This window comes from Nestor notabilis, unplaced genomic scaffold (assembly GCF_000696875.1).
Source record: "Nestor notabilis isolate BGI_N333 unplaced genomic scaffold, ASM69687v1 scaffold18566, whole genome shotgun sequence".
NCBI classification, from domain to species: Eukaryota; Metazoa; Chordata; class Aves; order Psittaciformes; family Psittacidae; genus Nestor; species Nestor notabilis.
Window position 1 is genome coordinate 41,058 of NW_009934444.1, and position 13,972 is coordinate 55,029.

Consider the following 13,972-nt stretch of genomic DNA (forward strand, 5'->3'; position numbering starts at 1 on the left):
AGTTACTGCTCCTTCAGTAAGCAGAGAGAGAGCTTTAAACACCCTCACCTACCAATTTACAGCTTCTGCCAATGCAATACAGGCTCCTAAAAGACAAATTTGGTCCAGTAAGAGATTCACAGGGATTGTCCTTTATGGATACTGATGTGAGTGAACAGACGACTGTGTTTTCATCTATGCTATTCTCAAAGCCCTCAGCGAAGGACCAGACACTGACTCTGCATCCAGTACCATTTGTTTTGGCTAACGGCTCCACCATACTGCAAGTCCACACGCTATGTCCCTCTTCTTCAAATGGACACTGGGATGTGTCAGATAGGAGCTGTAGAGTCTGATTCCTTCTCAAGAAAACGAGAGCTGACTCCCTGAATCCTGATTTTTGTTTTCCCCTTAGTCCTCTTTTTATCGATATTCTCCCAAAGGTGCTTTATCTTAAAACCTCTGGATGCTTCTGTGTATAAAACTCTTAACCCACATCCCTACCTGAAGGAATACTTAAGATATTATTGTTTAGGAAATTCTAGGAAAAACTCCTAATTTTAATGTTTTTGAACTGTGTGATTAAAAAGCCTTCCCAAACACAAGAAAATCTGAGATACTTTCTTGCCATCATGACAAATAAAGGTACTCACTTTGGACTAGAAGTGCACAGTATAAATTACTATAGCACAAGGTATGCAGAATCAGGCCTTTCAGATCTGTCAGTGAAAGCCTCCTCCATAAAAACAGAGTGAAAAAACATGGATCCTGGATTCCTGAAAGCTTCCCTGAATTCAGACCCTAAGAGATGGCCACCTGAGCCACTGCTATGAAGACAAACCCTCCTCCATGTTTCTCCATTTTGCAGACCTCAGGCCATCAGTCTGTGCCGGCTCTCAGGCATCAGGGAGGTGGAGACCTTAACAGTGGTACAAGGAAGAATCAGTCATTCTGCGTTCAAGATGAGCCAGCAAACAGAAGTGCAGAGCAGGGTCCACAGAGAAGGGGAGCTTGCACTGGTACTCCTGTCCCGGAGCCCCATTTCTCACACATAAGGGGATGTCCTACTCACATTCACCTACGGAAAATGGTCTCTGCAGTCCTCCCAATTGTTCTGACTAGAAAGCTTTTGAGAAAAGCATCTTTCTTCCTCCCTCCCCCAATTGCCAACAACACTACAGCCCCATCTCAAACTCAAATGCCAAACCCAGCAGTTCTTTTTCCTCCTTGTTCGAGACTGCCTGCCTGAACAACCCTGGCTGCCCAGCTGTGCTCTGACTAACATCTATTAGAGAGAGAGGTCAAAAAATCTGTTATCATCCATATCAGATGCGTGGGCTAAAAGCAGTTGTGTCTTCAGGCTAAAGAGAATAAATCATAGCTAAAACAGCTTACTGTTACCACAGTCCATAGGTATCCCCCTGACCACATCTAGGGAACACAGTTGCTCAGCAGATACATACCTTTCTTCTCAAAGCAGAAAGACACATCAAGAAAAAGAAAAAAAAGAAAAAAACAAAGAAAAAAACCCCACCATGTGGTCCAGCAACTCTGAGCCTCTTGCAGGCTCCTGGCCTCTTCCTTGGAGCTGAAGTGCTCAAGGACTGATCTATCCTCCACCTCCTTATCACAGCTATGCCTGCCCAGGCACTTACCATCTGAGACCTCTTACCAGTCTTTCCACGTCCTACCAGCACCCCAAGACAATACAAGCAGTCATTGCACCTTTCCTGCTGCAGCTCACTGACAGCCAGGGCAGAGTCCTGGTGTCCCCCAACACCCTGCACTGGACAAAGACACTGAACCATGAGTTCAGCCGGCACCATCAGCAAGGAGCGGGCATAATGGCAGCAGTGTCTGCAGGTACAGGACATGTGTCCTGGGGGCAGGAGATGGCTGTATCCAGCAAGACACCAACGGCTGTGCTGTCCTGCTTCTCAGGGAATACTCCACTGCCAGAACAATACTCATTTTTACCCCAAAGGAATAGTACTACTTTTTTTCTCCCCTCTAGGAATAACTCTGGAGCGGTCATTTGATCAAAGCAGAAAAAACTTTTCTAGTTCCACCTATGAAGGGCTAAACCAGTCTTAAGTGGGACAGCATGTGACAGAAGGAGGCACTCTAGGATAAAGGTTATGCAGCGAGGACTGCATATTTCAAGAAAACCTGGGAGAAACAGGCATGAAAGTTACTTGTTACCATCTTGCTTGCGCTCCAACTCAAGCAACTTGCTGTACCTAACACATAAGCTCTTCACAGGATTCTGCATCTGCATGCTGCTTATGTTCATATCAAAACCTATCCCATCAAATGAAACGGAAAATTTCACTTGAACTGACAAAAGCACAAGATGATTTGGAACAATCATACTGGAGATTAATTAAATCTTAGATAAGCAGGTCACTAAAGGGCAAAATAAACTGCTGTCTCTCACTCCAGAACCTGTTTTCTGGTCTTCTAATAATTTGTGTGTCTCCTGCCTGAGCCCTTCCAAGATAAAGCCTAGGTGTGCAGGTCCAGACCATGACTAAAGCCCCACCACTACCTACAAAGAGAAACTTAGGGAATAGTGTGAATGGGGCAAACAGATGCAATACCTTCCTCGCCCCTTCTCCCAGCCTTCCATTGCTTTTTGGCTCAGTGATGCGCCCAAGCCTGGTGTGGTGTGCCTACTTAATAAGCACTAACAATCTCCCCTCCAATATCCACTTTAAGCCCACTCTCCAGTATGCACAATGAGCCCAGGGAAGAAGCCCCACTAGTTATACAAGCACCTCAGTAGTGTCAGCCACACAGGACACCAAACCTCCTTCCCATCATCACAGATGTGCCAGGAAGGGCAGTACCAGTCCTTGGTCATCCTCATCATTCAGCATAGTATCTTCCATGGACACCAGCTCCTCTGCACGTGACAATGTTTCCTGGGGACAGATTCCTCTGATTTTCACTTCTGGTAGGGGTTAAAGTGACTCTTGGCTGCACATGAGCAATCCTCCAACCAAGCATTCCCACGGTGCAGTTTTGTTTTCTGAACTGCTTGCCAGTCCATGCACCTTTCTATCACCTAGTAAGATGACCTGTGACAGTCCCAGGCTTGCTTCAAGATACTAGTGGGAAGACCACACAGTTTACAGCCAAAAGCAGGTCCCTGTGAGATGTCTCCAGAATCACCATCATGTTGATTCCCCACTCAGACTGATAGGATCATCCTTCTTAAAACCATGTAACACATACAATATTGATTTTCTGTCAATTCAGTTTCCTAATCAAGATCTCAAGGGATACAAAAATAAATGCCTCACATAATCTGTTTGCATCAATATGTCACTTTGTCAAGCAATTTTTGCAATGATTACGAACTTGGCAGAATATTTTACCCATAAACTTCTGTTAATTCACATTGCATGAGCATCCTTTAACAGCTGCATTTCTCCCCCTCCTGCATGTTTCAGTTTGCTGTACACTGTTCCACTGTCTTCATGAAAGCTGATGTCAGGCTGATGGATTTATAGCCACCCATCCTACCACACTCATGTTTCTTAAATACTGGCATAACATCAGCTTTCCAGGCCTTAAGAATTTCCCCAGTGTTAAAACACTTAATGGAAATCAGCATTAACGGACCTGAGAGATTCTCAGCCAATTCTTCTGTTGGGTTTGGTCTGGTTTGGGTTTTGTTGGGTTTTTTTTTAAATACTATGTTAACTGCGTAACTGCATGTTATCCAACCCTGCTGATTTCAGTTACTGCTGGAAATGAAAGCAGAATGTCACCATCTCCATATACAGCAGTATCATCTGCCTTTTTTTCAAAGCAAAGATCAGAAAAAAAAATTAAGCATTTCTCTCTCTCTTCCTCACGTAGAATTGTTTTCCCATAATGGGTCAAATAACTGTTAACTCTGTGTATGTGTTCCTAATAAAATTCCAAGCCCTCTCAATTTTAGTATTTGCAGTTAATTATAAGCTTCATACAAAACAGTATTCTTTTAAAGAAAAAATGTGATTTTGGAGAAAAAAACCCAAACACCAATGAAGGAGAAACCCCATCCAGAAGACTAAAGCTTGACATAGTAAGTTTCAGAGTCATATGCACAACCCCAATCCAGCTCTTGCTAAGAAGAGTTGAAATACCACAATTTCAGTGGAACTGGAGAAGGCACACTTTGTTCACGTTTATCATACACTTAACAAAAATCATCTGCTGCAAACACCTAGCATGCAACTTAAAAATCCTCCTAATATGTCTGAAGAATAAAACTTACAGAAAATAATTTTTATTTCTACAACTACTGCAAGCTTCAGGCCCTCAATAACATGTCTACAGCAGCAAATTCCACTTTCAACATCCTCTGGCACTGACTAGAGCAAAGTAGTTGATCCTTTTATATGAGCTGGGGGGTAATGCTTGTTCTTTCCTTACTTGCACTTTTGGTCTTTAGAACAGCTTTAGCGAGCATATTCAAATATTTATCAGCAAAAAGGAATGGCTTTAGTAAAAGAAAAAGCACTCAAAATCTTTGAACATGGCTTTGAATCTGTGAAGATGCAAGGCACTATTTCAGTGCTCTTGCATATGTTTTTTCATGCTGAACTGAGGCAGCAGGATTATCTACACATCTAAAATTATTAGCATGCATGACAGCTAACAGGATCAGAACCAATAAAATTAGTGCTTCAGAAAATTAGAAGCATGAGAAACAAGTGCCATTTTCAATCTTCAGTATAACAGCTGGGAGTATGTCCACTATGTGTGCATATATATGTGTATACATGTTATCATTCATCTTGAGATACCTGATTTGAGAAAGAAATTTACAAACATTTAACTCATTGCATTCAGACATCCAACATGCTACTCAAATGTGCAATGGAGCCAAACCAAAAATCAACTTTGAAAAAAAAAGGTGGAAGAAATTAAGAGAGAAAAGGAATTAGGAAAGAAACCACATTTCTAGACAGTGATGGAAAACAGCCCAGACACCTGCAGGCGCAAAGAAGCAAATTGAGAGGAGGAGAAAGAAACTCAGTGTGGATTAAACGTAAGGAGATTTAAGTCATTAACAAGAGATCAAAGAGAACATTACAAGGGAGGTAAGGCTTTACAAGTGTCTGAGATAGGAGACCTTGGAGGAAATACGACTTGGTTAAAATCATTATGGCTCACACTAAAAATAATAAAGGGAGTAGCATGATGGTTGGAATTAGCTGGAGTCCCTGCTTGGTCATAAGCTCTATGATGACAGAAACCCAAAAGGTTCCAAAAAAAGACCAACTAGAAATAACAGGAGAGCTTTTCACTCTGTTGGCCTAATACGTGATGGAAAAATAAATACCAAGAGTGGTAAAGAACTGCTTCAGACATCCACTGGGTCTCAGCAAGTAAGCAAAAATCACATGCATGTGCATCACTTTTGTACACGATAGCCAGTGCTGCATGGATGCAACAACATGTGCACTCATAAAATCTGCTTCCATGCAAATGCGAACCGATCACTGATGAATCTTTTTCATGCACAGCTGATAGACAGAAACGCACAGCAACTAGAACAACAGTGGTGTACATCAGCTGAAGTTCAGTTGTGACCAGAACCAAGTCAGCAACTAGTAGCCTATCCTGTAAACGACAGAAAATAGTATGAAGACAGACCACTGACAGGAACAGAAAAAAAAATTAAATCATGAAGTAATCAGGCATCCAGTGTCACCACAAAGGAAGAGAAGCTCAGTGCTTAACTGACGCCACAAGCTCTTCAACAAAACATAGGACAGAAGTGCATGAACGATATTTGTACTTAAGTAACTGAGCTATTCACAACTATGACTAAGACTAGCAGGTACTAAAACTTGGGAGAAAGTTTAGCAAAGTACAGAAAAAGAACAAAAGAAAAAAAAAGATGAGGAACTAGAAGCAGCATATGATAAGCATTCCTACAAAAGAAACCTTCAAAAATGCACTTTAGTTCCCATGTTACTACGTGACAAATCTACTGAAAATCGAAAATGGGCCATCAGGCTGAATTAGGAAATTAGTTGATAAATAAAGTGAATGAAAGCAATATTCAAGGTATAAGAAAGCATGTGTAAAAAAGAAAACCCAAGAAATCACGCTAGTTAAGGAAGCGTGCAGTACTCCTTCACTCCCCACTTACATCTTTCCTAAAAACAAAAAGAAAGCCCCACACATTCAGATAAGTCATAATAACTGTTTCAAGGACACAGAAGGAACAAGAGTTTAGCTGCAGATAGTGTAATAAAGCACCCATGGATAGAAAATTCTTAGTACATCTTCTGTTCTGGCTCCATTCCTTATCTCAGTGTTCATAATGACAAATGGAAAGCACAAGCTGGCACAGATAACTCTCCAAACGTGAATGTACATATGCAAATGCCACTGTGACGGAGGAAGATCTTCCAAGGCACAAAGAACAAGAGGGGCTGCCCAACAGCCCCACTGGCCTTCAGTGGGAAGAGAAGCCCAAGCAGCCAGGTGCCAGGACAGTGTACACCATGAAGCCTGGTCAGCACACAGCAAATATCACTCAGCAGGGACCTTGCTTAACCTGTAGCTCTATGTCTGGAAATCACACCTGATGTGAGAGAAGAGCTGTACAGAAAGATGCTGCCATCACGGAAAGCCCCAGGGTGAAAACTGGGGCATTTTTTTTGGAACAAAATCTATTCCCAATTCTTTAGGAGAAAAAAGCTCTTCTGAAATGTGAAAGAAGAATGGAGATACCTACCGAGCTGCCTGTGGGTTTTCACCTCCAGCCCTCTGGCCAAAAGGTGGTCAGAGAAGCTCTGGCTCTGAGCAGCTCTTCTCTCTCACAGTATGCATGTCTGGGTAGGTCATGGCTGATACCACAGCACCCCTGCTTCCCTGGTAACACTGCAGAAAGCTCTCCCCAGCCCCTGCCTCTGCATGAGCCCCACAGTACCATGTGCACAGAAAAAGAAAAGCAAAGCAATCTTCTCTGAGGTTTTCCAAATCTCTTTTACACTCGAATTTATTTTTAAACCTCCACCGAAGCTTCAGACAGGACTGAAATCCTGAAAGGGAAAAAACCCCCACCTTCTTTATCTAGAGACTTAACTCTGTAAACTGCCACTAGTCCTACCTGTTTCACCAGCACAATAGAAACACCACACTTTTGACAAAGTCTGTGCCTCGCTGCATAAACACCTACAGCACTTCAGATATTAGTTCAGTTAGAACACAGACAGCAACACACACACACATGAAGCTGCAGGGACGATGGACTAATATTTCTTGTACGGAGGAGTAGGAAAACTGCAAGCTTTGCAAGCTGCAGGCCCCAGAACTACTGGAGAATTAACTGGAAACATCTAGTCAGGGATGCAGAACCCTGTAACATTATGATTTATTTAACAGGCCAACAATGGCCACAGGCAATGAATCATACAGGAGATGACAAAGCTGCAGGAGATTTCCGTCATCTAGTTTAATCTGCACATTGATCAGAGTTTACCCCCATATTAATCACTTGAGATCGTAATCTAACACACTCTTAAACACCTCTCCTGATTATGCTTCACTTACCCCCTTGTCCTTATACAGGTCACTCTGTTGCTAACTGCACTTCTAGTTAGGAGAAAAAGTGTCTACTGTCTAATTTAATTTTGTCTTTTAGTTTCAAGCCGTTGCTCCTTGTTATGCTGTCTCAAGCACTGTAAATAATCCCTCCCCCTCCTCCATATTATTACCTCTCAAATATTTATAGACTGTTATATCCACCCTTAGTCTCCTTTTCTACAAGCCATACATCATTTTTGTCACCCTTCCCTCTATCCTTTCAGATTTATCTATGTCCTTTTATAATGAGATGCTCAAAACTCCTTTGCAGCATTCCCAAGTTTGGCGAAACCAAAGCAGTGTAGAGAGGCAGAAATACCACCTTGCTTCTCAAATGCCCCCCTTGCTTCTCAAGCAATGCCTTTTTAAGCAGCTCTCAGCAAAACACAAGCTATTTCAGTAGGAACGGAAAATTACAAAGCCATGGCCACCACACTGCGGAGTGCTTTGTTCATCACATAGGTATTACAGTTCAGAAACTGAAAAAGCCTGTTAGGAGGGAGTTTTATTCTAAACCAAGGAAAAATTGTTCAAAACGGAACATTCCCTGAATATTTACTTAGTCCAGCTGGAAGAGATTTAACAACTGAAAAAATCGCCATACAGGCAGAAGACCATCTCCAGCAACTACTTCCCATACAAAGTCTAACTTGTGCTGTGGAAATAGTGCCAATGCAAGGGAATGAAGATTGCTCACAAACTCTTTACAAGAGGCATATGCAAATGTGATTCTTCTTCACTAATTTTAACTGCAACCAACTGAAGAAAAACAGACGATCACGGATGGAAAGGTATTAGTTATTCACAGGCAAAGGACTCAAAACTTGTTTCTTTGCCAGCTCTATAATCCAGTAAAGAAACCGTGTTCGACTACGCCTTCTGAACAGAGATTTGTTGGCTGTGGGTGAAGCTGGGGAAACACACCAGGAAGCAATGGATGGGGCTGCTTGGCTTCTGGTATCGGAGGACAGTTGGCAGAACCAGGAAGCAGCCAGCAACTAAATCTGGTGAAGAAGTAGTAGTGGGTGCAGCAGAAGATAATCATCATTAGAAAGTAACAAGGAGACAAAGACAAAAGGAATAAGCAGGATGATGGATGGACTATTAACCACTGCAGACCCACCAAAAGCCCCGAGGACATGCAGCCCCCAGGTCAGTCCGGGCACAGGCAGACAAAGCAGCTATTGCTTCTCCTTATTGCTCAGCCCTTCTGAGGCTGCTGCCACCTGAACTAGCAATCCTCTCTGCCACCTGTCAACCCCCATGATGCTAATTTTCTGTTGAAATCTACTGTAGATGTAGTCACTGAGTGGTTTTAGTCAAAAGAGTCAGGCTTCCATTCCCAGGCTCGCAAATACTGAGTGGTATTGAGTCTGGCTGAACGGCAAATTTCAGTATGTTGACTCAATATCAATACAAAAAGTAGGCATTTCACAGATTCTCAGGGAAGTTTAGTTTGGGAAAGACCTCTGGAGGCTAGTGGCCTGAACTCTTCACAGCAGGGTCAGCTTCCCAGTTGGGTCATATTGCTTGGGGACCATCCAGCTGAATTCTGAGTCTCTCCAAGGATGGAGGCTCCACAGCCTCTCTGGGCAAACCATTCCAATGTTTAAGCACTCTCACACTGAAACGTCCATGGCAGCTTCCTCATGCTGTCCATCAGTTGACTAAAATGAGACTTTTCTGACAAAACTGAAATCCTCACAGCATGTAACAGTATACTGTAAAGACTTAAAAGGACTTCCTCTCAAAAAGAAAACTTCTCCCCTTTTAAAAAACAAGCCATGTTATATTCCAATTATATTAACTTTTTTTTGTACCTCATTAGCTATGCAGCATAACATCTGCAAGGTCATGGCATCCATTTTTGAAATTACAATACAGTGTCATAGAAAAGGTCAATGCAAAAGGTAACACCAAAAAAGCAAAGGAGAGTAAAGAAGGCAAGGTATAGCTTTCAGAGGCACCCAAGGCATTGCAAGTTCAAAGGGATCTCAGTACCATCACTCATTAGGCATAGTTATTACTGCTGACCCTGCTACAGTCTGTATTTATTAACAGATAAAAACCCATCTGTTCCTCAAGGAGTTTCTAAGTGAAGGCAGCACCTACTTAAAGAAATGTAAAAAAGAACACTATTTTGTTTCCATAACACATAATAAATGTAGCAAAGGGAAATAACAAGTGCAAACTTATTACTCACAATTGCTGACAAGGATATGTTTACTTTGTCAACCAGTGATACTACAAAGGCACCTGAATAACACCATCACTAATGGTCACTTCAAAGCCAATGGGAAAGTGACCACCACAGAGCATAGGAGCAGGAGCTGGCACTTAGCATCATACAATAATCCTACCTAAATAGGATGCTTCTAAATTAGGCCAACATGAGTGCAGAGCAGCAGAGAGACATTGAGGTGCTGCAGTGGGTCCAGAAAAGGGCAACAAAGCTGGTGAAGGCTCTGGAGAATAAGTCTGATGAGGAACAGGGAAGAACCCAGGTTTTACAAACTGAGTATGTCTGAAAATCACGTTTTAAATGCCTCACCATAGTCTTTTTCTGAGTTTTACAAACTAGTTAATTTCACAAGATGCACTTACTTCACAGAAGGAAAGGCAATTACTTTAGATGCCCTGGGATCACGATTTTTTGCTGTTCTGTACAATTAAATGGCCTTTGCTCTCAACAACCCACGACTTTTAAAAGGGTAAATGCATAGAAACTACAAAATCTGATTAGAAGAGTTTTTCAGCTAATGCCCTGTGATCATGATCTGCTCCCTTCCAAACATGTTGCAGACTCCCAGTTTGCTTTTGAGTGTGGAAGATACGCTCCATCCAAAGTAAAGATGTTTTCCAAGTCTTATACGGTAAATGTACAACCCCCTGCACTGTGACTGTGAGAATTCATTTTTCCCTTTTTCAAAAACATCATGTCACAAAGGGATCTGAAAAAATGTCTCCGGCCTCTTCAGGTGTCACAGTATTTCTGGTCTGCCAATAAAATGGATACAGCAAGGAAAGACTCTCTGGCACTATGTCTGATTTGTGTGACTCCTTCACACATTACTCCTCTGCTGGCAAACACTGCTCTGCATGATGGGAGTTTAAAAGAAAAACTGCTCTTGTGAAGCCAGAACCTTACAGGAGAAACAGAATTACCACTGCCAAAACCATCTCTTGCCCAGTTCAGTGCATGCTATACAGGGGATGCTGCACTCCCAGGAGCCACCAGTTTCCCTGGGGCTTGCAGGGAGCTGCTAACCTCCCCTACCACAAAGGGTTTTGCTCTCTGCCTGCCTTAACGATTACTGTAAACTCCTGCAAACTCAGCACCTCTGCCTACCGAAGTGAGACACTGTACCACTTGCTCCAACAGGGTCTTGTTTCGCTTGCTGTTGAGGGTACCAGTAAAATGATAAAACAACAATACGAGAATCCTTTGAGTACCTGCCTGGTCCTGAAACAACTTGACACCTAAACCGAGAACTTCATGTCACATCACACCTGGCAGTTTCCTATCTAACAAAGATCTTTATATGCTAAAAAAAAAAAAAGGCATCAGAATATTCAAGCAGTATTCCTCACTGAAAAAACAGACTTTCCAGTGTTTTCTGTAGTTCATCGCACCTGGCCAGAACACTCAAAAGTACCACATCAAGTCATGTAAGGTGGGTAGCTCTCTGCTACTGGGGTCAGTTCCATTATCTACATACTTGGCTCCTATACAGTGCTGAAAACTCCAGTTTTCAAGAGGATACACAGCTGGACAACTGTGGAAGGAAAACATGTTTTGGGAGAAAGGAAAAAAGCTCCTCATAAATCTCTACCTGCAAGTAGACACCTTACTGAAGTCATTACGGTGCCAGTCTAAAGCAAAAATAATAAATTAAGACATGAAGACTTATTCTGGGTTCTTCCCCTTTGGCTAACCATACTAACACTGCAACACCACTCTTGAAGAGGGACTCTCCATAACCCCACTGCTGCAGGGAGGGGAAGAGGCAAGTGTAAGCAGTGTCGGCCCTTGCCCGCAGCAGTGATCATCGCTCTCCGAGCACTTTACCTGATGGTGTGTTGGCTGCTGTCATGGAGGTACTTGTTGAGTGCGTGGGGCTGCTGCTTTCCAACAAGAGACAAGAGCTGCCGCCACTGCTCTTCTTCACAAATGTCTCGGGAGCACTGGGCAGGGGCACTGGGTGGCTGATTCCCAGTTCCTCTTCCTGAGCTTGCTGCCTTCTCAGCGCAACCTGGTAACAAGAAGACAAGACACAGGGCATGCTCTATGGCTTGAGCACAATTTACAATGGCAACAACAGAAGGCTCAAACTCAAGACCATTTTTAACTCTTGGTACTATGGTGTTGATGTCACTGCCAGTGGGTACAGGAGGATATAAAGGAGGTTATAAGGCTATTTAAAACCACCTGTTTTGGTGACCAAACATACATGAATAAACCTATGAAATGCTAGTGCCATATACATCTTCCTCCAGTGACACCACATGAAGAGGTATTGAAGCTGACTGCCCTCAACTGACACAGCTGTGCTTGGGCAAAACATACTGTGAAAAATGTGGTCATTACCCTCCCCTGTACTCATACACAGTTCTTGGGCATACAAAATTCACCACCTTTCAGGACTCCGCTGTGTCTCTTCACCAGTATAAAGCAGCTCTTCATGAAGGCTTATACCTGCAATTTACTGCTCTGTACAAGCCTGCTGGGCTTCCTCACAGAAGGCTGTTTGCTAGAAATCTACAATTTCAAGTAAATTTCAGTCCACAGTACACTGTGCACCAACAGCCATCATGGAAGAAGCACAGCAAACATGGTGAACCATTCTGCAAGCATCTCAGCCAGCATCACACATATTGCAGTTAGCTGGCTGGTCCTGGACCAGTGGGAGCTCCCAATTTCTTTCCCAACACTGGTGATGTTCCAATCCCTAGTGAGCACTGGTCAAGCCCCCAGGCACAATGTAGTCTGGACATGGGTGCAGAGAAACCATATTGGTTGCTTACTGAATATGCAGAGGACCCCTTCTCTCTCATCTGAACTGGCAGATCAGTTTTGCACAGCTGCCAAGTTGTGATACATGTCCAGGGGGTACAGACAACAGTGGGGACCTTACAGTTACCTAACCTGCAACTTGCCAGGTGACTGATTTGCATGTGTATTTGAAACGTGGAAATCTGTCCCAGATTACAGACTGGGATCATGCACTTTTCTTGCTGGAAATTCTCCTGGGTAACTTGGACAGGCCTTCCCTGCATTTCTGTGTTCAACAGCAACATTCTTCCAATACGGATGCACAACAAATACCATTAGAGAAATTAGTAATAGCTCTTGCAATACAGACATCCCAAACAGGAGGTGTAGACTTGCAAATACCATGGGTAACTTTGATTTCACAAGCCAATAACCTTGACCTGTAAAATTCCACCAGTGCCAAGGGGCTTATTGCAGAAATATATCAGAAGGGGGAAAGACAGACTTTCAATGTGTAACTCCTACAGAGATAAGGTTTAGCTAGGGAGGTTTTCAAAGCCGCTTTCAAATACTAGGCAGGGAAGAGAAAACCCCCAGGTTTCCTCCAAATCTCCAGAATCCACTAGCAGGAGGCAGTCACCACCTGACAGAAGCTGCTGGGCAGCAGCAGGAACAGCCTGTGCAGAAGGGGACACTTGTGCAGGGAAAACCCCATTTCGTGCTCCCTCCCCCAACACAGGCACCGAAGGGATCCGTTTACTATTCCCTGGTTCGCAGCAGGCAGAGAAAGCACGTGTGACTTGGGATATAATAGCAATTTCTGGACTGCCATGAAACCGTCAAGGAGGAATTATTTAAATGAACGAAAGCTCCCAGTGGGTTTGGAGGACATTTAGCATAACTGCATGGAATAATTAAATAAAAAAGAGAATTTAATGCAACGTTTTTAAAGTTTTTAAAGTCTGTCAGTGGGACGCTGATTTTATGTGGGATCTCAAAGTTCCGAGCGCACATTAACTGCAAACTGATGGCAGGTCTGATACCACTACCTTCACTTGCACAACCAGCGCTAACGCCTTGCAACTAGTTTGTCTGCAGGGGACTATTTTCACGAAGGAGAACGCCCAAACCCACTCCCAGAGGTCAAGCACACCCGCAGCCATTACACTCCCAGGACTCCTCTTAATGAAGTTTTCCAGATAAGGATCATAAGGACCACTACAGCCGTCTCCTACCCTGCCCCGAAGAGTTGTGGCTTCGGCGGGACTACCTAACAAAAGTTATTCCTACACCGAACTGGATGCAGCTTGGTTTCTTAGCGAATGCTATTACGTCCTCAGTTTTAAGCGGACCCAGCTACGCAGCTATTTACAAAGCCCATCTACGCAGAACAACACCGCTAAA

General features: G+C 43.2%; 1 protein-coding gene across 1 annotated transcript in view; it reads right to left on the reverse strand.

Moving 5' to 3' along the window:
- The window catches only part of DMRT1 (doublesex and mab-3 related transcription factor 1), a gene marked incomplete at both ends in the record, with an annotated part of 52,879 nt that extends 41,051 nt beyond the window's left edge, over positions 1-11,828 (reverse strand). Inside the window, one exon of the mRNA XM_010017355.1 lies at positions 11,645-11,828. Within this exon, the coding sequence (XP_010015657.1) occupies positions 11,645-11,828 (184 nt within the window). The remainder of the gene's footprint in view (positions 1-11,644) is intronic.
- Positions 11,829-13,972: the final 2,144 nt, after the last annotated feature.